The sequence below is a fragment of the Pelodiscus sinensis genome, chromosome 3, assembly GCF_049634645.1.
Source record: "Pelodiscus sinensis isolate JC-2024 chromosome 3, ASM4963464v1, whole genome shotgun sequence".
NCBI lineage: Eukaryota > Metazoa > Chordata > Testudines > Trionychidae > Pelodiscus > Pelodiscus sinensis.
Window position 1 is genome coordinate 200,211,534 of NC_134713.1, and position 23,923 is coordinate 200,235,456.

Below are 23,923 nucleotides of genomic sequence, written 5' to 3' on the forward strand. Positions count from 1 at the left end.
GCTGGTCGCGGCAGCAGGCAGGGGCCCCCACGGCCGGGTGCAGGCACAGGGAGGGGGCAGGGTGCTGCAGCAGGGCGGGGGAGTGGTGGAAGGTGTGGCAGGTGCAGCTGTTCTGTGGCTGTGGGAGGGTGGGTGGGCTGCACTCTGGCGGGCGGCGGGGGGGAGCCCCGCTGTGCGCCCAGCTGTGTGCCTCGCTGTGCCTGCATGTCTTCTCTTTGCTTGTAGTGCTCTCCCTAGGACCCGCTGGACAGCAGAAGGCGGCGGAATGGCAGCATGTTTCTGGGCCTGAGACTTAGCTTCCAGCCCCAAAGGGCCCCGAAAGCCCCCACTGCTCACTCCTGGGGTAGCCCATTAGGCTGACCAGGGACAGGGAGCCTGAGAAGAGACAGACAGGACTGGGAAGAGGCTGCAGTCTGCTGCCTCCATCATCTTCCACTGTGTGCTGCTGGAGCCAGAATGGGACCCAGTGTTCTGCCCAGCAACCTGGTCCTTCCGGGGCAACACAGAGCATGCTGGCATCCTGAGAGCACAGGGCCTTGGAGCCAGGCTGCCTGCCTCAGGACAGCAGCCCTGGCAAGAGGGAATTGGCGAGAGAGGCAGGTGCACTCCTGCCATGGACTGAGCTAAACAGACGTGGGGAGCAGGTGTCCCTTCCTATGCAGCAGGCAGACGCAGGAGCTCCCAGCAAGCCTCCCTCACCCACTGTGCAAATGCAGCAAGGGTTCTTCCCGGTCCCTGGTCTGTGCACCCAGTCTGTGCCGGGAGCTGGCCGTCAGCACTGGCAGGCATCGGAGCCCCGTGCTGGGCCAGGGCAGGACTGCAGAGACTAGCACACAAGCTTGGAGACTCAGGGTGACAGTGCGGTTGCTGCTCTAAGCTAATTTGCACCTGGCGTGCTCTGTGCTGCCTGCACCCACAGCTCCATCTGAGCAGGCTGGTGGCCCTGGGCCCGCTGCCGAGAGCCAGCTGACTGTTGTAACCGAGCATCGCTGCATTGGTGCACACGCCAGCCGTCTGCAGATAGCCGAGGCCAGACAGGGCCTCCCTGGAGAAGAGGGAGTGATGTGGCAGTCGTCAAGTCTAGATATCTGGCATTCGTGGGGTCTCTTCCTGGGGGTGGGTACCTGGAGGGGCCAGTGCTCAGCAGTGGGGAGTTAGCTGCGGAAGAGGGAGCCTTTTTGCTCCCGCCGGGCTCTCTTGCTGAGACCTCTTGAAGCTAGTGACTGCCCCCTGGAATGGGGGCTGGTGCCAGCTCGACACGGGTGGCTATGCTGAATGCTTCCCTGCCTGTGAGCAGCCAGGTGATGGACAAGGGCGTGGTGAGGCACCCTTGGCACTGCCTGCAGGCCTGCTGAAACTGCTCTGTCCCTGCCCATCTGTGCTAGGGCGTGTGCAGGCGAGGTTCTGGTGGCGCAGTGCCTCCTGCCTGGAGCGGGCAGGCTCAGCACACTTAGGGCTGGCTGGAGGCTTACCCAGAGAAAAGCTGCTGCTGTGTGAGGGGCAGGTCTCTAGAGATTGACGGGTGGCATGTGGCCACCTCTTGTCACTGGCGCTTGCTGCTTTAGGCCATTGCTATGTGGGGGCCTGCCTGAGTATGGGATTGCTCCATGCCGTCGACTCCCCTGTGCACCCAGAGCTCCACAGCCAGGTGCACGGTGAGCCCTGGCTCGCTGGTTTGGAAGGCATCTGCCAGGGTACATAAGGGGCCATGGGAGCTTGCAGCACCCTCCCTGCTTGCATGTGCCTGGAGGCTCCAGGAAGGACCTTCCATGGCAAAGGCAGTGCTCCTGTCCTGCTCTCCGGGGGCTTTAGCATTACCCACAGCTGGGAGGTGAGACGCAGCGCGGGCTGGCGGACCCCTCGGGCCGTTAGTCCCCAACGTCCCTGCATGAGTCCTGAGAGCTAACCTCTGGTTCTCCCTTAGGACCCTGCCTCCAGGCCTTGTGCAGGCTCCATGGGCGTGCAGTCCCGGAGCTGAACCGCTGGTCTGGGGTCTACACCTTTAGCTTTGGGAGAGAGAGATGAGGTGGCCTCTTGGCTTTCCTGCTGCCACCCCGGGACAAGACTCAGCCACTCTCGAGTCCCTGAAACTGCCTTGGCCTGTGTGGGCCAAGGTGGTTTCTGATGCCTGTGCTGTCCCTTCCTGCGCCCAGGGGGAAGGAGCTATTCCAGCACCAGCCTTTATGGGCGCTGCGTTTGAGTACCGGCTGAGGTGCTTTCCAGGCTACTGCTGAGCATAGAGACTGCGGGGAGGGGAAGGGGGGCTCTGTGTCTGCTCCACCCCCTCCAGGTGACCTCTAGTGGAAGGGGCTTCCCATGCTGGGCATCCTGCTGAGCAGCATTGCTGGTGCCAGCTGCCCCTGGACCGGCCGTGCCTGCCCCACGAGCTAGCAGCAGGAGGCAGTGAGCTGTTTGTGGCTGGCGAGAGGCATGTGTGCTAGCCTGACCCACGGCTGCCCCCGGTTCCCTTGAGCAGTGCCCTCTCGGTTCTGTTCAGCACTAGCCCAGCTCCTGCTCCCACTCCCTCGTGTGCGGGAGGCCTCGCCCACCGGTCCTGGTCACCTGTCTCTTCTCATTAAAAGCATCATACCCGTCCTTGCCGAGCTTCCCTTTCTTTCTCATTACGGACCGCTCCACGGAACTGCATGCTGGGGCGGGGGAGCTCCTGGCAGGGAGGCTTTTGGGCATGACAGTGGCAGCCAGAATGCCCTAGTGCTCTGGCTTTGAGCAACGCCTCCGGGTAGGAATAGCTTCCCTCTCCCCCCGAGGTGGGGGCTGGGGGGGCCGGGTGCCCAGCGGGCTGCAGCAGGTGTCCTGGCTGGAAAATCAGTGGGTGTTGAAAGGCAGGGCTAGCGTCTACCCTGGCCCTTGTCTCACGCTGCATAAGCGTGCAGTAACTGGGCTGCTCCCGGAGCCGGGGCCAGCCTGCTATTCCTTCTAACTGTCCATCCATGTGTGGAATCAATGTGATGTGCACTGAGGCATGTGCACCGCTGAGAGACATGCATGCTGCCTGCGGGTGTGCCGGTACTCACGTGGGCAGCGTTTCAGTCTCTCCAGAGTGGCCACTCCAGCGCGCCGCGTGCAGGGAACACTGGTTCCAGCCCAGGCCTGGGCAGCTACACTGCAGTTCCTTACTCCCTCTGATGGAGGCCAGCCCAGGTGCTTTATTGTAGGGGATGCCCCAGAGGCAGCAAATAGACCTTGGACGCAGCAGGCAGGGAGCCAGAGAAACTCAGTTGCTGGGGTCTCAACCTGTAAGCGAACCCTGTTTCCATAAAGCCAAGTGTCTGGCTACAGGCAGGAACAAAGCCCGTAGGCCACGTTCCATGAGGGCGGCTGCCCTGGGAAGCAGGACTGACGCAGCTGGGAGGGGCGAGGTGCTCCTGCCTCTGGGTGGCACTAGTGTCGGTGTTGGGGGCGGGCGCCAGCCATTCGAGACCGTTGCTGATAGATTGGCGGGGGTCAGAAGAGCCAGGCGAATAACTGGAGGGTTAGAAAGCCTGCCTTCTTCTGGGGACGGGCCCCAGAGGCCAGTCGCTGGAGCTTAGCCCTTCCCCTTCTCTCTGCTATCTTGAGGAAGGCCTGCAAGGGCTGTGGTGGGATACCAGTCTAGCAAAGGCGTTACACAGCCCATGGCTGGAGAATGACGCAGCGTTTGGTTATTGCCAGGGGCTCGGTGCTGTGCTCTGGGCTGGGTGCAGGGCTGGCTCCAGGCCCCCTGGGTGGGCCAAGGCCAGTACCTGCTGGGGTTGTTTGGCTTCCGGTCCCACTCTCTGCCTGGCAGGGGCGAGCCATCAGCCCCGAGGCTGGGGCCTGTGCTCATGCTGAGGGCTGGCAGCATCCCTGCTCACGGACTCTGGCTGGCTGTGTGGGAAGCTCCATCAGTCGGGCCCCTGCCAGAGGAGCTGCAGCGAGGCGTCCCGCAGGACCTGCCTGGCCTTGGTGTGGAGGGAGGGAGGGCTGGGCATGGCCTGTCACTGGACGCGGCTGAGAGCTTGGCAAGGCTGGATTAGTCTGAGCTGATCCCCGGCCAGACAAGGCAAGCCAGCCCCTGAGAGAGGGCAAGTCTAGGGTCCCCCCACTGGCGGGCTGCCCTGGAGTTGGAGTGACAGGCCCAGGGGTGGGAACTCCTCCAGGGGGAGTGGCTCTGCCCCATGGGATGGTTCCCGGGGTCGCCTAGGCCAGAGTGCTCTTCCTGGGGCCTAGAGAAGCCTCCTAAAGGAAAGGGTCCTGGTTGCTGTCCGTAGGGCCGGGCAGTCCGATGGACTAGCTGCCTCCGAGCCGGTCTGGGGTGAGATCTGGCCCCAGGAGCTGTGCAGGCTGCCAGGGGCTCTGGCGATGGCTTTGCATGCAGAACGGCTGCAGCCAGCCCAGCAGCGCCGGGGCTGTGAACTCTGGAGCCGAGAGCTGCTGCGGCTCCGCCCTGGCTCTGCCCTCTCCCTCTGCCTGGACCGTGCCCAGGGTGGTGCACGCAGCATTGCTGCTGCTCCAAACCTTGCCTGTGGCGCTGCCGCCTGCGGGCCTCAGCACCATCTCCTGGGCTCAGGTCTGCTCCTTGCTGTCCCACTCGGGCTGGCTGGGTGAGCAGCGTCCAGGCAGGCGGGTCTGGGGCCTCCCCACTGGCCCCGGGTGGGGATCGGGAAGGTTCAGGCTGGCTCTAGGGCACTCGGGCTGGCTGCAGAGTTCCTCGAGGAGGCATCGTGGGACTGAGGCGGGGGCGGGAAGAGGGATGTTTAGACGCTGCGTTGCTGCTGGACACTGCAATCGGGCAAGGGCTCAGCCCACCAGGGCAGGCGCTAACCTCTTCTCCTTCCCTTGCAGAACAGACAGAGAGACGGCACCCCCTACGCAGAGTACGGCGGCTGGTACAAAGCCTGCAAAGTCAGCAGGTGAGGCGGGGGTCGGGTCTCTGCAGGGCTCTAAGCGGCTACAAAGTGCACAGTTTGGGTCAATGGCTCTGCGCACCCCCACTGCATACTCTGTTCCTGAGCCCACAGCGTCCGCATCTGCAACCTGCCGCGCTGGAGCCCAGGTGCTGTCTGCCACCCCTGCACTGCAGCACAGCCCCTCAGTGCTTTCCTTGCGTCACGCTGCCTGCCCTGCCCTGCCCAGCACGCACCGAGGGGCTGGGACACCCAGAGCTGAGCTACTGTTACCCCTTTGCCCCTCACCTCGAGACTGCCAGCCTGGCAGGAACCGGTCCCTCCCCACACCTGTCTCTGCGGTGTCCGGTCCCTCTCCCTGTGGTGCTCCTGGGGGTTCACAAGCTGGCTGCCCCCAGAGACAGGGCACGCAGACTCCCCCGACTCCCGTGTGCAGCCCTGAGATGGCTCAGTAATGCTGCTGCTTGAGGGGCAGAGGTTTCAGTGGTGCTAGGCAAGGGAAAACATGGCAGGCACGGTGACAGATAACACGTTCCTAGTGACTAAAGCAAGTGTAGCAGGTTACACGCTTGCCAAAGCAGCCTCCATCCCGCCGCTCCCCAGACTAGACGCAGCTCAGCGGGCACTGTCCCCTCTGCCCCCTGCGTGGGACAGCAAAAATAGCTTTTGGCTCCCCATGTTAACCGAAGTCCATCGTCTCTGCCTCGTGAGCCAGAGAAGCTTCTTGGGGTGCAGTCCGACCCTGCTGGGCTCAGTAGGCGCCTTCTCCTGTGCTCGTTAGCGTGACTGCTGGCTCTCATACGGAGAGTGACTTGCGGGCCGAGGACCCTGGCCCTGGAAGAGCTCTGTGTGGCTCCAGAGCATGGCTCTCCTCAGTAGAGACCAGACACCCTCCTGCCAGTGGGTGTGTGGAACCCAGGCAGTCAGACAGGGAACCCACCTGGCTCACAGCAGGCAGGCTGGACGGAGGAGCTGCCTTCCAAACCCACGCTCAGAGCCTGTTTCCGGCGGGTATCCCTCAGGCTTCGTACCCACCCTGGCCGTCGTCGATGGTTTTCAGGGCCAGCACGGCTCCTGCTGACACTGGCTATCTCGCCTGGTGTTGCAGAGCTGCGGCCGGCCAGCGGCGAGTGAGGGCAATGCATGCCGGGCCTGAGCCCAGCGACGTATGGGATGCTGGCTGCCAGTGGGCAGGGGGCCGGAGGGGTCACAGGGGGCTCCTCAAGGGCGTGCAGCATCTGTGTGGAGAGTTGATGGCCAGGCCTCCCGTGCAGCATGACCCACCCCAGAAGGCCAGGTGTCCGGCAGCTCCAGTCCCAGGGCGCCCATGGCTGCATGCCTCGCTCCAGATGATCAGAGGGGTCCAGTGCAGCCGTGGCCCCTCTGCTCTCCCCAGTGAATTTGAACCCCTCGGACACTCCCAGCACTGACCCCCACAGCTGAGCCTTCCCAGGGGGCGGGGGCGCCAGGAGCTGCTGGGGGATAGATGGACGCTACCTCAGCCTCGCGTTCCCTCTTGCCTCTAGCCCCACAGTGACCTCCACCCTGCGGAACCTAGGTTCTCTGTACAGGCGCCAGGGCAAGCTGGAGGCAGCGGAGACGCTGGAGGCGTGTGCACTGCTGTCTCGGCGGCAGGTAAGCCTGGGATGCCCTGGCAGGAGGACAGTGGGATGGGGGTTGCTAGCTAGCTCATCCCCTCAGAGTGGCTACACGATTTCCTGGACATGGGGCCTGTGATGCCTCCCCCTCCCCCACTTCAGGCTCCATAGGCTGGCGGATTGAAATCCGGGCAGTCCCATTGGCTCACCCTGGGGCTGGGGCGGTGTCTGCAGACCAGCAAGGAGCTGCAGTTGGGGAAGGACGCCTGGCTGGTAGCTCGGGAGCCATTTGTCAGTGCTACAGATGCTGCTGGGGAGAGGGAGGGGAGTTTTCCCCGGCTGAGGCATGCCGAGATCCAAGGGACAGCTGGCCCTGAGGTTCCAGGCCTGGTGGTGCATCTGAGGGCTGTGAGGAGCGGCATGGCTCAGCTGCTAACGAAGGGGGACAGCCGAGCGTGGAGGGGCTCTGTGGAAGGGCTCCGGCGGGAGACCCTAGCAATCTGCTCGGTACCGGGGGCTGGCTGGGTGGTTCAGAGCGCTGAACGGGAGACGACAGCCTGTCCGGCACGGCCTCTGCAGCGGGCAGCAGTGCCCTCGGGGCTGGACGTGCCAGCAAGGCTGCTGTGGAGTAGGAGCGAGTGGACTGAGGTTTTTTGGCTTTCAAGGGGCCTTCCACAAGGCCCCTCCCAAAGGGCTGTGGCTAGGGGCAGAGGTGTGCAGGCAGTGGCTGGTGGGGCTGCCAGCTCTCTGGCCACTGTGCCGTCAGACCCTGCTAGCGGGGCTCTGCCTGGCCCTCGTGTCCTGCTCTGCAGGCCCATTCAGACGCCCTCCTCTCTCCCCTGCTGTGTGTGCTGCCCCATTGGGGCCCAGCCCCCCGAGTGCTCTGGGCCTGGAGACGGGCAGTGGGCTGGGCCCTGCCGCGTCCCTGGGGAGATGGTGGTGCTGGCTCTCGGTAGCGGGGAGGGGCCAGCCGTGACTTGCATCCTCTTGTGCAGGGCATTGACCTCATGAACCAGACCAAGGTGGTGGAGCTCCTGAAGGAAGGCGCCGGCATGGAGAGGAGGGGCCGCGACAGCCCGGGGGGCAGTGTCAAGTACGAGAGCTCCACAGACGGTAGCGAGGAAGTGAGTATGGGCGTGGAGTGGAGCGGGGTAAGTACAAGTCCACCATCAAGAACTGCCTAGGCCAGCCGGGAGAGGCAGGGGGCAGTACTTGCCCAGGAACCGGGGCGGGAGTGCTGCCCCCTGCAGTCTCAGGGAGCTGATGGCCTGTCGTGGCATCCCCGCCTGCCTCCTTCATTCCCTGCCCTGCCCTCTCTCGCCAGTAGCCAGCCAGGCCAGGGAGAGGAGCGCCTGGCACTCGTTCCTGCTCTCAGTCCCCGGGGCGGCTGCTGGGCCTGGCGTTGCCCCTAACCCTGCCTTGGCATTCCCATTAACACCTCTGCTGGCCATGGCTGCATATCTGACTGACTGCCAGCTCTGCGGGGACCCCCGAGGGGGGCTGGCACAGCTCCCTGTGGCGGGCAGCAGCCTCAGGGTGCCCTACGGTGTGTGTGTGTGTGTGTGTGAGTGAGTGCGTGTGAGAGAGAGATGGGTGTGGGGAGTGGGTTTGAGCTGCAGGCAACTCCGCACCCTCCCTGCTGTCCCGGGGCTGAACGCATGGGGCACTCTGCCCCCTCGTGCTGTCAGCCTGAGGGCTGGGGCTGGGGTTCAGGCTCAGTGGGAGCACAGGCCGGGCGGGGGGAGAAGGTGTCTCCATCCCCTGGTCACTAGTCTTGTCGGCAAAGACGACTGAGTTCTTGCCCTGGTTGTGGCTTTCGTCTGGCTCTGGAGGCCAGGGCAGGCAGATGTTCTTTCCATTGCTAAGAGGGGCACCAGCTTCCTGGCCCGGGAGTAAGCCTGTGGGTCCCGCAGCACTCTAGGGTCAGACCGTAAAGGGCGGGGGGGGGGGGTCATGGTGCAAGGGAGAAGGGCTGCGTTCTGCCTCCACAGGGGAGGCTGCAGCTAGTGCCTGGGCACGTGAGCTAGAGGGAGAGAGCACGGTGCATGGGGGCGTGGGCTTGGCCTAGGCTAGGCACCTCCTCACCGCTGTGCCCCTGGCTACATTAACACTCCCACCTCCCCTTCTCCGTCCGCTCACTGACCCCATGCTACGCACCCCCACCCTGCATGAGCCTTTCCGCCACCCCACCCCTCCCCTCCTGTGCCATGACAGCCCGGCAGCACCATGCCTCTTGCTCTCTTGATTGTGGATTGTACCCCAGAGACCACTGTGGGGCAGCCCTGGGGTGGGAGCCGACCCTGCAGCTCTCTCTGGGGGGGGCTGGAGGACTGCCCTGCCTGGATGGGTCGGCGTAGAGAGCTGTCAGGCACTGGGTCCAGAACTCCCCTACCACTGATCTCCTGGCTTGCCTTCCCCTGCGTGGTTCCACCCGTGCTGTGTGTCTACACTGTGGTGCCCTTTGATCTGCTGTGCTGTGGTGGTGGGCTGGGAGCTCTTTCCCTGAGGGCCGTGCCCCAGTGTGACGTTATTGGCTTCTCATGTGAACGTACAGCACCTGGTTGCAGCCACCGCTGTGTGTTCGCATCGCGTCTTGTGCACAGTGGGCCAAGTGAGGTGTCTGCTGAAAGCTGCTGCTTTGCTGACTCTGTTCAGACTGCGCCTGGGCATGTAGGACTCCTGAGGAACTTCTCTGGGAACCTTCAGACCAGCCTGCGAGCGCCGGCTGCTATGGAATCTGGCCTGGACGGGGCGCTTGCTCGTGGCACACTCCACAGTGGGACAACCATGGGATTCCCTCTGCACGGGCAAGGGGAGGAAGAGGGTGTAATATATCAGGTGGTCGGGGCATCATTGAGAGGGTCAGATCAGGGTGAATTGCTCAGACCCAAAGCTACTTGTAGCCTAAGATGGGGCCCTTCCCTGTAAGGTGCCAAACTAGCTGCACTGAGCATGTCAGCTACCACCCTGACCAGTACGAAGCCTCACAAGCAAATCCTCTCGCCACCAAAGTGTTCCCTGTGCCCCCTCCCCCCCAACCACCACCCACCTCACACAGGGGAGAGGTTAGAACCCATCCCCCACCTCCCCTCACACACTCCAGTGTTCCCTGTGCCCCCCCAGCCCCCCTTACACAGGGGAGAGGTTATAACCCATCCCCCACCTCCCCTCAGACACCCCAGTGCTCCCTGTGCCCCCCCAGCCCCCCTTACACAGGGGAGAGGTTATAACCCATCCCCCACCTCCCCTCAGACACCCCAGTGCTCCCTGTGCCCCCCCAGACCTCCTCACACGGGGAGAGGTTATAACCCATCCTCCACCTCCCCTCAGATACCCCAGTGCTCCCTGTGCCCCCCCAGCCCCACCTCACACAGGGGAGAGGTTATAACCCATCCCCCACCTCCCCTCAGACACCCCAGTGTTCCCTGTGGCCCCCCCAGCCCCCCTTACACAGGGGAGAGGTTATAACCCATCCCCCACCTCCCCTCAGACACCCCAGTGTTCCCTGTGGCTCCCCCAGCCCCCCTTACACAGGGGAGAGGTTATAACCCATCCCCCACCTCCCCTCAGATACCCCAGTGCTCCCTGTGCCCCCCCAGCCCCACCTCACACAGGGGAGAGGTTATAACCCATCCCCCACCTCCCCTCAGATACCCCAGTGCTCCCTGTGCCCCCCCAGCCCCACCTCACACAGGGGAGAGGTTATAGCCCATCCCCCACCTCCCCTCAGATACCCCAGTGCTCCCTGTGCCCCCCCCAGCCCCACCTCACAAAGGGGAGAGGTTATAACCCATCCCCCACCTCCCCTCAGATACCCCAGTGCTCCCTGTGCCCCCCCAGCCCCACCTCACACAGGGGGGAGGTTATAACCCATCCCCCACCTCCCCTCAGACACCCCAGTGCTCCCTGTGCCCCCCCAGCCCCACCTCACACAGGGGAGAGGTTATAACCCATCCCCCACCTCCCCTCAGATACCCCAGTGCTCCCTGTGCCCCCCCAGCCCCACCTCACACAGGGGAGAGGTTCTAACCCAACTCTCCATCTCTGAACAGGCTCTCCCCACCCCAAAGGACCAGCCCCAGTCCTAGGTCAATTTATAGCTCAGATTTTACCCAGGGAGCTCGCTGGGCCCACCCTTCAGTATCTCCCGCAAAAGGTTTCTTAGTAACAGAAAGAAAAGGTTGAGAGGGAGCTGGCTGAAGGGAATTCATCCCGCACGTCCGGCACCCAGTGCTCGGTGCTGGCTCTTAGCAGGGCTGGGCCCAGCCACCAGCTTACAAGTCTCTGGAGCACAGCCTGTCAGGCTGGGTCCGTGAATCCTTCCTGGCCTCTGTCCCCAGCACTGGTGCTTCTGGAGCGAAGGGCAGCAGTGGAGAGGAGATGGAGGCTCCCTCAGGATACTGTTATAACCTCACCCATGCAGGGGGAAAGCCCTCCTTCTCCTGCGGGCTGGGCCTCCCAAAATGGGCTGATCACATGACCCACAAACCAGTTTCTGCCCTTTTTAGGCCAGGGGCCATGGTGTCCCAGGTGGATCCTTCTCAGGCCAGGGCTGTTGGGTGCTCCCCAGGTGGCAAGTGGCGACCCGTCAGAACCATCCTCCCTGCAGTGCTGAGCAGCGCCCCCCCAGTGCAAACATGTAAAATGGCAACACCAAGCCTGTCTCCAGAACTGCACCCACAGACTGTACTTGGAGCTGAGTGGCCTGGCCGGAGCCAGCAGCTCACGAGCTCTCCTTTGACACCTCCCCTGGCCACTCTGCACCGCCTGCGGGTGCAACGCTGATCTGCCTCCGCATTCAAACCCAGTCACCTGCCAGAGGGCCCTGGGCGATCCTCCAGCCTGGTCTTCAGTCCACCTCATCACTTCAGAAGCATCTCTGCTGTGAATTGAGCTCAGAAAGACTGATGCCCCCTCCTAACAAAGGATCTAGTCCAGAGACCTGTGAGCCAGCAGATTAGTCCATCTCTGCTACGCCTGCACCAGGAACTTGGTAACTCTGGTGCGTGTCCTTTTGTTTCCTTGAACAATTCTATTCAACCTTTTCTTTTTTATAATAAACCTTCAGCTGCTAAAGGCTGGCACAGTGAGCTTTTTTGGGTAAGATCTGAGGTATAAATGGACCTGGGACTGTGGATCCAAGCACAGCTCCACTTCTGTAATATAACCGGTTTGTGGGGGCACCGTTGCGAGGGTCAGATCAGGGTGAATTGCTTAAAGGCAGGACTATTTATAGCCCAGGGCTGCGTCTAGACTGGCAAGTTGCTTTTGCGGAAAACCTTGCCAGCTGTCTACACTGGCCGCTTGAATTTCTGCAAGAACACTGACGATCCCATGTAAGATTGTCAGTGTTCTTGCGCAAATACTATGCTGCTCCCGCTCGGGCAAAAGCCCTCTCGCACAAATGCTTTTGCACAAGAGGGCCAGTGTAGACAACGCGGTATTGTTTTGTGCAAAAATAGCGATCAGGGCTTTCTTGTGCAAAACCGCGTCTAGATTGGCACGGATACTCTTCTGCAAAAAGTGCTTTTGTGGAAAAGTGTCCGTGCCAATCTAGACGCTCTTTTCCGCAAATGCTTTTAACGGAAAAACTTTTCCATTAAAAGCATTTGCGGAAAATCATGCCAGTCTAGATGTAGCCCAGGTGTGGTGGTGTTCCACTCTAAGGCACCAAACCAGTTAAACAGCACTTCTGTTTGCCACACTGGTCAGCAGGCGTCCCAAACGCAACACCCTTAGACACTCCCGCTTCTCCTGTGCCATCACCAGTGCCCCCGCCTTACACAGCTGCGGGGTTATGAAAACCAATCTTGCCAAATCCAAACAAGTTCTTCTGACCCCAAAGGACCAGCCATAGTCCCAGGTCAACCTATACCTCAGATCTAACCTGAAAGAGGCCGCTGGGCCAGTCCTTCAGCATCTGCCATCTAAAGGGTTACTAAATAAAGAAAAAGGCTTGAGAGTAAAATTGTTAAAGGGAACCAATTAGTCACGTACAGGTTGAATCTTTCTCACCTGCCCTCCCGCAGTTCAGCAAATTCTCTGGTTTGGGATCAGTCAGTATCGTCTAGCAGCATTACCGGCACCTGAGAGGACATTCAGGGGTAAATTAGAGCCAAATGACAGCACAGAACAGAGAAAGCCAGGACTGGTGGCTGTAAAGAGACTTTAGGGGGCTGCAGGAAGCTTGGCCACGCCCATGAGAAGTGGACATCCGTCTCACTCAGATCATGCCGGACCACGGATGTTGCTGGACTAGAGAGCTTCCACCTGGAAGGCTATTCACTTGGGAGCAACCCTTTGCCAATGGGTGAGCGAAGCGTGTGGCTGTCTCCCACATTTGAAATACAAGTCCAGAGCCCTCCTCCTCAAATCATACGTGCATATGAACAGACTCAGCAAAGCACCAGCTTTCACTAGACCCCTCACGTGGCCCACTGTGCATGAAACGTGGTGCAATCGTACCACAGTGGTTACAACCGTGTTTTGTATGTTGGCACGAGAATCCCAGAACGTCGCACGCAGCCCACACTGCTGCCCTAGCCGGGGGAAGGCAGTGCCCACTGTCCCACTCTGCCCCGGGGAGGCCTAGCAGTACTTCTCTTGCCTGGCTTGGCAAGCCATGGACTGAGGCCAAAAGTAGCTCCAGGGAGGGCTGCAGCTGTCCCCGCTCCCCCCTTCCCGCCCACGGGAGGGAGCCCTAGCCTGGTGCCTCAGTGCACCTAGAGGGAGCTGCCAGCTGTTCAGAATGGCTGGCGGTTCCCTCTAAGCACCGTGCACCCCTGACAGGGTGGGGGCGCTAGACTGTGTGCTCCCGGGCCCACGATTGGCCTGGGGGTGAGGGAATGTGCAACACCCCCCCCACCACCACCACCGGGGGCATGGTGCTGAGAGGGCCACACCTCTTCCAGGCCCTCGTCTGCAACCAGATCTTAAAATAGTCAAGTGGCCCTCTGCGAAAACTAGTGGCAAGCCCCAGTCCTGCCTGTCGCCTCCTGGGGCCAAAGGAGCGTAACGTCCTGTGGTCAGGCTCTTGACTGAGTGGATTTCTGTCCTGTCCTCCCCTGGCAGCATCTGTCCTCCTCTCCCTCTGGAGCATCAGAGCCCTCCCAAAGGCCTTTCTGGCCAGCACTAGGCCTGCAGGGACGTGAGCACTTAGCACGGGGGCAGGGGCTCTGCTGGTGTTTCATAGCAGCCCCAGCGAAGGGGGCATCCCAGCGAGCCAAGGCGGGGATGGCGGCACTGCTTGGGGGCAGTCGCTCAGTCCAGTGACTCGTCGGTGTCTGTGCCTCCCTTCATGGGGCATGACAGCTGATGGGGCCCGTCCGGAGCCGGCCTCCCAAACCTCCCACTGCCCCCGTCACTCCACGCTCTGTCCTTGTGCTGCAGAAGCTCAGCATTTCAGGCCCCTGGTTGAGTCTTCCTGCTTCCCTAGGAGCTGCTGGTCCCCAGGTGCAGGGCAGCTGTGTGTTCTGCCTCTGACCGGGCTGGGGCACTGCCCGTCCTGTCCCCCGGGCTTACCCCCGCCCCCTCTGGGGCCTTGTGAATGACATCTTTCTCCTCTCTGTCACTAGGCTTAAATGCCTCGGGACTCCCTCTTTCCCTTCCACTACAATCACCTGGATGTTTGTGTTGTACCTTCCGCCTTTCCTCTGCACCACCCCTCCTTCCACGGCTCCTGCTTTCCTCGGCAAGGACTCCAAGCCAGGCCCCGCCTGCCTTCCTGGGGCACGAGGCGCGCCCCACCACCACGGAGGAGCGCCTGGCTGCAGGGGCCCCAGCCGCTGTACTCTGCCAGCCAGCAAGAGAGCAGGAGGAATCCGCATGGAGCTGCCCACTCCCCCTGGCCAGGGACCCCTGGGCCCCCGACCTCTGCTTCTGTCCTTGCAGCGCTGGTGCCTGGTCTGCTAATGGAACGTGTCTTCGCTTCCTGGGTGTGCAGCACGTCCCCCAGGAGCTCACCCCACCCATGCCCCCCATGGTCCCACAGACTGCTGTGCAACACACATCCTCTGCCCCACCCCCCAAGCCTGCCCTGCTCTTCCCCTCGCCGCCAGGGCCCCGCAGCCTGGGGGTACTGTGGGGGAGCTCTGCCGGCCCGGGTGCGCACACTGTGGTCCCTGGAGCCTGGCAGCGCAGTAGAATGGGTCTGGATCTGGCACCCCTCTGCCCTGTTGGCTCAGAGGCCTGGCGAACAAGGGGGCTCTGGCCTGCTGGGACTGGCAGGATGGTAGCGTGGGCTCCGGCTGCCAGGGAGGGCTAAACCAGGTGCCAAGCTGCACCCTGCCAGCAGGGGCTGTGGACCCAGACTCCCCCGCAGGGGCCATTGGACACGTGTGGGACGAGCGCTGTTTTGCGCGCTCCCCTCCGTGGCGTGGGGGGCCAGCCTGGGCTCCGCCGGGGGTCCATCGCCCAGTGGTTCCTGCAGCTCCCTTTGGCGGGGGAAGCGGGTGCAGCGCTGCTCCTTCCAGAGGCAGGGCGCAGGGAAGGAAGGAGCAGCGGCTGGAGCCGGGGGTAGCCCTGGTGGCGAGGGAGGGGAGCAGGCAGGCCCAGCTGGGGCTCCTGGCAGGTGGCTGTGCGGGCTGCCGTGCTCACCTTAGCCCCCGGGAGGGCGGAGGGGAATCCCAGAGGCTGAGGTCTGGGAGGCAAGGTTGTAGGGACGGGGCGTTTGAGGCACTTGGCGGGGGCGTCCCCGTTTCCCTCTCCCAGCCCAGTTCATGGCCAGGCAGCAGCAGCGCAGCCCTTGACTCAGCCAGGCCTTAGGGGGCTGGGCTGGGAGCCGCATTTGGCTTCCTGGCACTAGGAGGAGGCTACGGGGGAATGTGGCCCTCGGTGACCCCCGCTGCAGACAGAGGGGCTGATGCTGGAGGGGTCTGTCTGGGAGCACCTGGAGGCAGCTCCCTTCTGCCCGGGCTCCAAGCGGCTGTCAGGCGTGCTCCCAGCCCGGCAGTGGGGTGGAGAGAGGAGGGCTAGGTGCTGCCTGTGGCTCCCGCGTGGGTGATGGTGGGGCTGGAAGGGGTCACCTAGGAGCCTCTGCACCGTGTGGGGAGCTGCCTTGCAAGGGGGCATTTGCCTGGGGCTGTGCCATGGGGCGGGGCGGAGGGGGGATGTTAGCCCTGGGGCTCTGGCCCCAGTCGGGGTTGTGGGGCAGGGCTGTGTGGCCTGTGAGAATGCAGCTGGCAGCCCCTCTGGGCCCTGGGATGCGGTGGCCTAGTGCCAGATGCACGGGAGCTGCTGTCTCCACAGCGAGTGCGGAGCAGCCCCTGCTTGGGGGTGCTGGGCTCCCAGCTCGCTCGCTAGTAACCCTCAGGCCAGCCCCACATGCCCATGTTCCAGCCCTAAGCCAGGCCTCCTGCTCCCTGTGCCTCCAGAGAGCCATAACCCAGCCCCTCTCCCGAGTCTCCGTGGGCCCTGCATGGCCGCCGCTCTGCCTGCCACTGGGCTATCCAGCGGCCTGGACGCGGGGAGCGCCTCGGCCGGGCGCTGGGCTCCCCATCAATGCTGTGAACTAACTTACCTCCAATTAAAGGCAGCCAGACCTGCCCTGTGCTTCTTTCCTCGCGACGCAAGCCGGGCCGCCCTGGCTCTGCCTGCTGTGCCAAGCACGCCCCCCCTTCCTGGGCCTGGCAGAGCCGCCCCGCCTAAGCCCGGGAGGAGACGTGCGGGGTGTGCGTGGGGGGGTCCCTGTGCACTGGGGAGGTGCACCGAGCATGGCAGTGCTTAGGTGCAAAGGTGAGTGAGCGAGGGGCACAGACACCCGTGCGCACATTCCTCCCCCGGGGGTGACGCGGGGCGGGGCCCGGTTTCCAGAGGTGCTGAGCACTCCTATCACTGGAAGCTGCCTCTGGCTGGCCCCCTGGAAAGTGGGGCTAAAGGAGCTCTCCGGGCTCACACAAGGAGTCTGAGACAGCGCTGGGCTGCCAGGCTGGGGCCCTCTCCACGGCACTGCAGGCACCTAGGGTCAGACTCGGCTCCCAGAGTCCCAGCCTGCTGCCGACTGCGAGCAGAGCTGCCCATGAGCTCCCCAGCAGCTCCCAGGGCTGTCGAAGCTCCAGGCAGGACGATGGTAGTGAGGAGCGGGGAGCTAGCGTGGGAGCACCACACTGCTGACCGCATGGGAACTGGCAATTGGCAGGCCAGGCTGGAGCCAGGGCCCATCTCCAATAAGAGCTGGTGTCGGCTCCCCAGAGGAGGCTGAAGAAACCCTGCAGGAGCAGTGGGGTGACCAGTACGCTGGAGGCTGGCCCAGGCCCTGAAATAGGAGGGGCCTCCCCGCCCCATCCTTTCCTTCTCCTCACTAGCTCAGCAGCCCTGTGGAGATCCAGTCCAGTGCTGGATCCTGCTACGCCTTTGGCCCCAACCTAACCGTGGTGGGTGCAGAGAAGACCTGCCCAGTGGACTTGAGAGCTGGTCCTGGAGAAAATGCCTCCCCCTGCGAGCCTGACCCGGCTCAGGCTGTGCAGTTTCTCGTGAGAGATAGGGGGGGCACTTGATTATAGAGTCTGAAAACCTTCGGGAGGAGAAAATGGCAGGTGCAGCCGGGGTTGTTCATCCAGCGAGAGCTGCTGCCTCTTGCCTTTGCTCTGCTGTGGCCTGGCCGCCCTTCAGTTTCACGACTTGGCGCAATAGCCGAGCCTGCCCCTCCCTGGGCACTTCAGGCCCTTTCTCGGGGCCTCTCTAGAGCACACGGCCCCCGGTGGCCCTCAGGGAGCCTGGCCCCGCTGGGCCGGGTGCTTGGGGCAGAAGGGCTGGGCGTTGCTCTGTGACAGTGGAAAGGGTTTCTGACCTGGGCACTGGGCACAGCACACTCGGGTTCTGTACAGCGTCCAGCTGCCAGGCTCAGACTAGGGCGTCCCCATGTGCACTCAGCGCTCCCCTCCCGCTGTGCATTGCCAGCAGCACTGGCATCACTTGCCCTGCCCATCCCGGGGCTCCCCGCACCGCTCGGGTCTGGCACGCTGCTGTCCGTGTCCTCCGCAGAGCGGCGCTTCGCTGTGCCATGCAGATAGGCCAACCCGTCCTCGCCGCTCCACTGGCGTCACCTGCGTCCGCAGACCGCGCTGGTCCCACCTCCTGTGCCCTCTGTCGCCAGCTGAACCACAACCAGGCTGCTGCAGCCTGGCTGTGTGGGGCTCCTCGCCCACTGCCAGGCATGCTAGTTCCCTGCACTGTGCTTGGGCGCGTCCCATATTGAGGTAGCTCCAGTAGGACTTGGCCAGAGGCCTGGAGAGCTCTCCAAGATCTTCCCTTGTCCCCGAGTCAGGTCACCTGCAGTCTGCACTCCAATCTGCACTGTGTCTCTCCTGCACCCGGTTCAAAGACACCCCCACCCCGCCTGCACTCTTGGGAGTTTTCTGGGCGGGCCAGCAGCACTTGGGTTCGGGGGGAGCCCCCTCAGCCCTGCTGGAGAGGCTGTCCCAGGCACATCCAGCCCCAGAGCCAGGAAAACAGAACCCTTCCCCTTCTTAGCCTCTCTCTGCCTGGAGATGCTGAAGCTCCCCCTGAGCGCAGACTTGGGGCTTATTCCTTCCCTTCCTGCTGCCACTCCGTGCCAAGAGCAGACTCCTCCCCAGCACTGCCTACAAGTCTGTCTAACGGCCTGGAGCCACCCTGGGTGCCCTCCCCAGACACTCCCGCCTCGTATTCCTAGTGACCAAGCCCCGGGCAGATGAGTCAGAGGTTGGAAGGCAAAGGCAGCGCGAGAGACAGTTGCTGGAGACTGAAGCAAATTCAGAGTGGAAAGAAGGTGGGACTTAGCCACTGGCCACGGGATGGCGTGGCGCCTTGCCCACAGGGCGGCTCTCAGTCAGCCTGGGTGGCTGTCTGAAACCTCTCCACGGGCAGGCTGGGCTCAGGCAGAGATCTTCCCTCCAGCCCACCCCCTCCCCTCCCCTCCCCTCCCACGACCGGCTTCGCCGCTGGCCTCGGAGCAGCTGCCCTCAAGGGGCTTGCTCTGCCTTCTTTCTTGGCGGCATCTGCTCAGGCCCAGCAGCCCAGCCTCCTTTGCAGCAGGCTGCTGGGTAATGTCCCGTAAGGGCTCTGCCGGGCCAGAGACCCGCTTTAGTCTCTACAACCAGGGCACTGAGACTCCCCCACCTGCCCTGAGGGACTTCCCGGAGGAAGGAGACCGCTGTCTCCATTTTCCAACCCGGATGCTTTACTCAAGGGCTTATCTGCCCCTCCCCGTTACTGTGAAGGACCGTGGGGGCTGGAGAGCACCGGCCCTGCTCCCTCCCCTCTCTCTGGGCACCAGCCAGCCTAGCTCCGCTCCTGTGGCGCAGCGTGGGGAGGGGTCTGCCCAAAAGTATTAACAAGAAACCAGGAGAACTGTACAGATCACAAGCAGGAGCAGCGTGAGGCCGCTGGGCCCCTGGAGCCAGGGAGCCGCTGCAGAAGAGAAGGGTGTGGCTGAGAAACTAAAGGGTTTCTTCACCTGTCTTCATGGCTGAAGATGCTGTGGAGACTCCCACCCTGGCCCTCAATGGTCTCAAGTTGGATATTAGGACAAACGATTGCCCTAGGGGGGCCCGTCTCTAAGGGTACATCTAGACTGCAGAGGCTTGCCGGGATACTAGAGTTATCCCAGAAGAACTCCACCGCGTCCAAAGAATGCGTTTGCTCGGCCGCTTTTTATTGCAGAAGAGCAAATGCGCTCTTTCGGGGAGCCCTGTGTTCCTCGTTCTACCAGGGATAAGGGCTCTGCCAAGAGAGGAGGCTTTTCCGCCATTTGGTCCCATCTAGACTGCAGAGCGCAATTTGTGTAGCTTTTTCCCAAAACAACCTATAGTGTAGACCTAGCCCAAAGGTGCGTCTACGCTGCAGGGCTAAACTCGAAATGAGCTACGTCAATTGCATAGCTTATTTCGAAATTGGGAGCATCTACTCAGCACTTATTTTGAAATAGAGCCCTCTTCCTCCCACGTCCCTTATTCCTCGCACAGCGAGGGTTACCGGAGTCGGAGTAAGCAGTCCTCCAGCTTGACAGTATTTTGACACTATTTGGAAATAACTGCCTGCCATGTAGACATGGGCTAAGTTAATTTGGAATAGTGTTGCAGTGTAGACATACCCTGAGAGTGGCTAAGAAGGGACACCAGTTCAGAGGAGATTCCCCAAAAGGACAATTAGTGGGTAGCTTGAGCAGAAGAGTCCCCCTAAACCCAGGCCCTTAGTGGCTGCTAGCCCCTCGCCCCTGAAGTTAGCTGCTGTACCAGAGGGCTGGGAGACAGGAACGATATTTTCTGTTTTTACAAAGGCTCCGGGATGTTCCTGCAAATTACAGACCCAGGCCTGTCAGCTAACTAGATTGAAAGTATAATTCAAAGTGGAATGCTCCGACTCCTCGGTGAATATTAGATGTGTGGGGCTAACAGCATGGCTTCTGCAGAGACAGTTCATAGGTTCCCAGGCCAGACAGAGCCATTGTGCTGATCTGGTCTGACCTGTATAGCACAGGCCATAGGCTCTTGCTTGGAAAATAGCCAGGGCTGCAGAACCCACCACAACCCTGGGTACCTGGTTATAAGGGTTAACTCCTCTGTTAAAAATCGACATCTTCCCTCTGCTCAGAATTTGTGCAGCCGTGTGCCACTGGGTCACGTTTAGCTTTATTGGGACTAGAGAGAAGTAGGAGGGACCCCCTAGGGACTCAGCCTCGCTAGGAGCCTGGGCCGCACCATGGTAACGCTATTCAGTGCTGACAGATCCAAGGAGTCTGAATGATTCCTCCAGCAGCCTGGCCGCTGAATTAACCAGAGCCGCCTGGGAAAGAGAGCGGGCCGGCCTCCTTAGTGAAGGGCTCCGGAATGCAGACGAGTGGAGCGGCAAGTCACAGCGCTAGCGTTCTGCTGGCTTTACAGCAGGGCCACTCAACTGTGGAGCCCCAGGGGCCACAGTGACTCTCAGCACATGCCAAGGGCTGCAACTGAAGTGTGGCTGCCTGTACATGCACATATATATGCAAATAACTTTTCACACTGACAGGCATGAATACAAAGACTAAGGCAAGACTGCACAACACGCAGGCCCCATTGAAGTCAGTTCTGCTGATATTACTAAAATGCCAGTTACCCAATTTCCACCCATATGGCAGCACTTCCAATGAGCAATGCCAGTCCAGGAGTTTAACTAGTAAAATGCAGAAGACCATTCTACTGACTACTTCTTTATTCCGGCTCCCACCAGGTGTTGAGCCCCGCGTAAACCCAAACCACACCACGGGCCATGTGTGGAGCAGCCCTGCTTTGCATGAACCCATGGTACGCTGTCACCTGTGGCAGCTGTGCACGATGTGGGTCCCTCTGCTTAGAAAACGGGAGAGCGGAAATAGAAGAGCTTTGGAGAGGGGCATCAAATTATTAGAGGCCTGGAAAAACCGCAGGTGGGGACCACCGAGTCTGAGCGATTAGTGAGAGTAGAGACGAATTAGAGGGAGTGCTACGCCGAGATCGTAGAGCAGCGACTAGCACAGTGGCCATCTCGTGACAGGAATAACTGGCCTGGCCTCCCTAGGGACGAGCCAGGAGAGGGATAGAATCCGACTGCCCGGGCTGCAGGAGACACTCCTGCACAGGCTGTCCTCCGTTGTCCTTTATCGGTTTTGGGGACTCCCCTCTGAATTGGTGCCCCTGGCTGGTGTGAGAGCTGGGACCCTGGGCCGGTCCAGGCGCTGATCCGGCCTGAGGCGTCCGTTTGGAGCAGCTAGCTGTTCCCCACCCTAGCCCAGGGGAACGTGTCTTACCGCAGGTACAGCCCCCGAGCGCCTCCTTGTCCACACGCGCTTTGTTTGCCCCAGAGAGGAGCTGGATTGGAGGGGTGCGGGACAAAAGGCAGGGCCAGGGCGAGGCTGGGCAGGCCAGCTCTGCAGCACAAGAGTGAGGGGCTGCTCATTAAACTGGAAGGGGGACGGTTCACAGCGGAACAAAGGCGAGACTCCCCCAGCCCCACTGGCGCGGGGGCCTCTGCCCGACCTGGGGGATGCGAAGAGCAGGGGCCTGGGAAAGGGCTGGGCTCTTCTCTGGCCCGGGTCACAGCTGGAGTGAGGGGCGGTCACAACTCAAAGCTTCGGCAGCGCCCCAGACCCCGTGTCAGGGCGTCAGGTGCCCAGCTGCGCGGGCCGTACCAAGTCCGAGCAGAGGGGAGCAGTGGCGTGCGCGGCAGGGACGGTCTCCGGCGGGCTCTGCTCGGTGCTCAGCCTGGGCACAACTCTGCCTGCTCCCAGGAGGGGGCGGGCAAGGCAGGCCAAGTGTAGGCAACGGGCGTCAGGCTGGGGGCAGCTTGCCTCTCCCTCGCAGCCGCTGGTCCTGGCCAGTGTCGAGACGGGCCCCTGCTCCAAGCTGGCCTGCCAATTGCCATGTTGTCTTCCCCGCTCCGGGTGACCTGGGGCACTGCCGCTCTGGGTGCCAGCCTTGCCCTCTGCCGCGGGACAGCAGGGCCCATCTGATCAGCTCCTGTAAGGGGGGAGGGAAGCCGGCCTGCCCGGTGGGCAAAAGGCAAAAACACAGCAACCCCCACACAAGGCAGACCCACCACACCCCCACCCACAGGGCAGCTCTGCAGCCCCCCCAGCTGCATGGGGAGGGGAACACGGCTAGACATGACTGAGAACAGCAGTGTCTCCCTGGGGGCGTGTTTCTCCCTGCGCCTTTCCTTGTGCCCGTCTGCCTGGGGCTGGTTCCCCACCCGCCACTGATCCCGTTTGACTTGAGTGTGGATGCTTTGCAACTCGCCCCATACAGGAAATCCATTCCTCCAAGTGTGTGCTGCTTGCTTTGGCCATTCCCAGCAGTCGCTTATTTGTGACTATCATTGTAGCACCTGTAGTGGAACAGACACCTCGCGAGCGTATCCCCGGGTATGGTGAGAATGGAAACCCTCAAGCCCATATAAAGCAACCGGGGAGATTACATCATGTTTTGGGCAACTGGCAAATCCATATAACACTGGCCAGGCCAGTCAAATATCAGCCAACTGGTAATCCTACTGGCAGGCTTCCCAGGGCAGTGGGGCTGCGACCCACGACTCCCTGTGGCCCGGGACAGTGGGGCTGCGACCCACGACTCCCTGTGGCCCAGGACAGTGGGGCTGCGACCCACGACTCCCTGTGGCCCGGGGCAGCGGGGCTGCGATCCACAACTCCCTGTGGCCCGGGACAGCGGGGCTGCGATCCACGACTCCCGTGGCCCAGGACAGCGGGGCTGCGACCCACGACTCCCTGTGGCCCAGGACAGAGGGGCTGCGATCCACGACTCCCGTGGCCCAGGACAGTGGGGCTGCGATCCACGACTCCCGTGGCCCAGGACAGCGGGGCTGCGACCCATGACTCCCTGTGGCCCGGGACAGCGGGGCTGCGACCCACGACTCCCTGTGGCCCAGGGCAGAGGGGCTGCGATCCACGACTCCCGTGGCCCGGGGCAGCGGGGCTGCAATCCACGACTCCCTGTGGCCCAGGACAGCGGGGCTGCGATCCACAACTCCCGTGGCCCAGGACAGCGGGGCTGCGATCCACGACTCCCGTGGCCCAGGACAGCGGGGCTGCGACCCACGACTCCCTGTGGCCCAGGGCAGAGGGGCTGCGATCCACGACTCCCGTGGCCCAGGACAGCGGGGCTGCGACCCACGACTCCCTGTGGCCCAGGGCAGAGGGGCTGCGACCCACGACTCCCTGTGGCCCAGGGCAGAGGGGCTGCGATCCACGACTCCCGTGGCCCGGGGCAGCAGGGCTGCAATCCACGACTCCCGTGGCCCAGGACAGTGGGGCTGCGATCCACGACTCCCTGTGGCCCAGGGCAGTGGGGCTGCGGCCCATGACTCCCTGTGGCCCAGGGCAGAGGGGCTGCGACCCACGACTCCCTGTGGCCCAGGGCAGAGGGGCTGCGATCCACGACTCCCGTGGCCCGGGGCAGCGGGGCTGCGATCCACGACTCCCGTGGCCCGGGGCAGCGGGGCTGCGACCCACGACTCCCGTGGCCCGGGGCAGCGGGGCTGCGGCCCACGACTCCCGTGGCCCAGGACAGTGGGGCTGCGGCCCATGACTCCCGTGGCCCAGGACAGTGGGGCTGCGGCCCATGACTCCCTGTGGCCCGGGACTGCGGCCCACGACTCCCTGTGGCCCAAGGCAGCGGGTCTGTGACCCACGACTCCCTGTGGCCCAGGGCTGTGGGGCTGCGACCCAAAACTCTCTGTGGCCCAGGACAGTGGGTCGCATCCCCTTCGGGTTGCCCAGATAGGATCCTCAGCCCCTTGTGGCCCCCCAGTGGGTCCCACCCCCATGCTGGGCATGTGCTCTCTCTGCGTTCTGCCCGATCTCGGTCCAAGGCATCCGGAGAGGAGCGTTTCACCAAGAACCCGGGCGCCAGGGCCACAGGCCAGCAGGCTGCAAGAGAAGCCACGGCCGGCCACAGCGCTCCCAGGGCAGTGAACAGCCCCCGTGGCACAGAG

The 23,923-nt window shown here is 62.5% G+C and overlaps 1 protein-coding gene across 6 annotated transcripts in view; it reads left to right on the plus strand.

Annotated features, from left to right (window-relative positions):
* KLC4 (kinesin light chain 4) overlaps positions 1-23,923 on the plus strand; it is a 56,004-nt gene that overhangs the window by 28,494 nt on the left and 3,587 nt on the right. For 2 of the 6 annotated variants that reach the window (XM_075925927.1, XM_075925928.1), the window contains 3 exons: positions 4,825-4,892; positions 6,413-6,521; positions 7,480-7,635. In XM_075925927.1, the coding sequence (XP_075782042.1) occupies positions 4,825-4,892; positions 6,413-6,521; positions 7,480-7,635 (333 nt within the window). Of the gene's footprint in view, positions 1-225; positions 4,790-4,824; positions 4,893-6,412; positions 6,522-7,479; positions 7,636-14,058; positions 16,028-23,923 lie in introns of those variants that run through there. The other 4 variants (XM_075925930.1, XM_075925931.1, XM_075925929.1 and 1 more) reach the window with 4 other exon arrangements.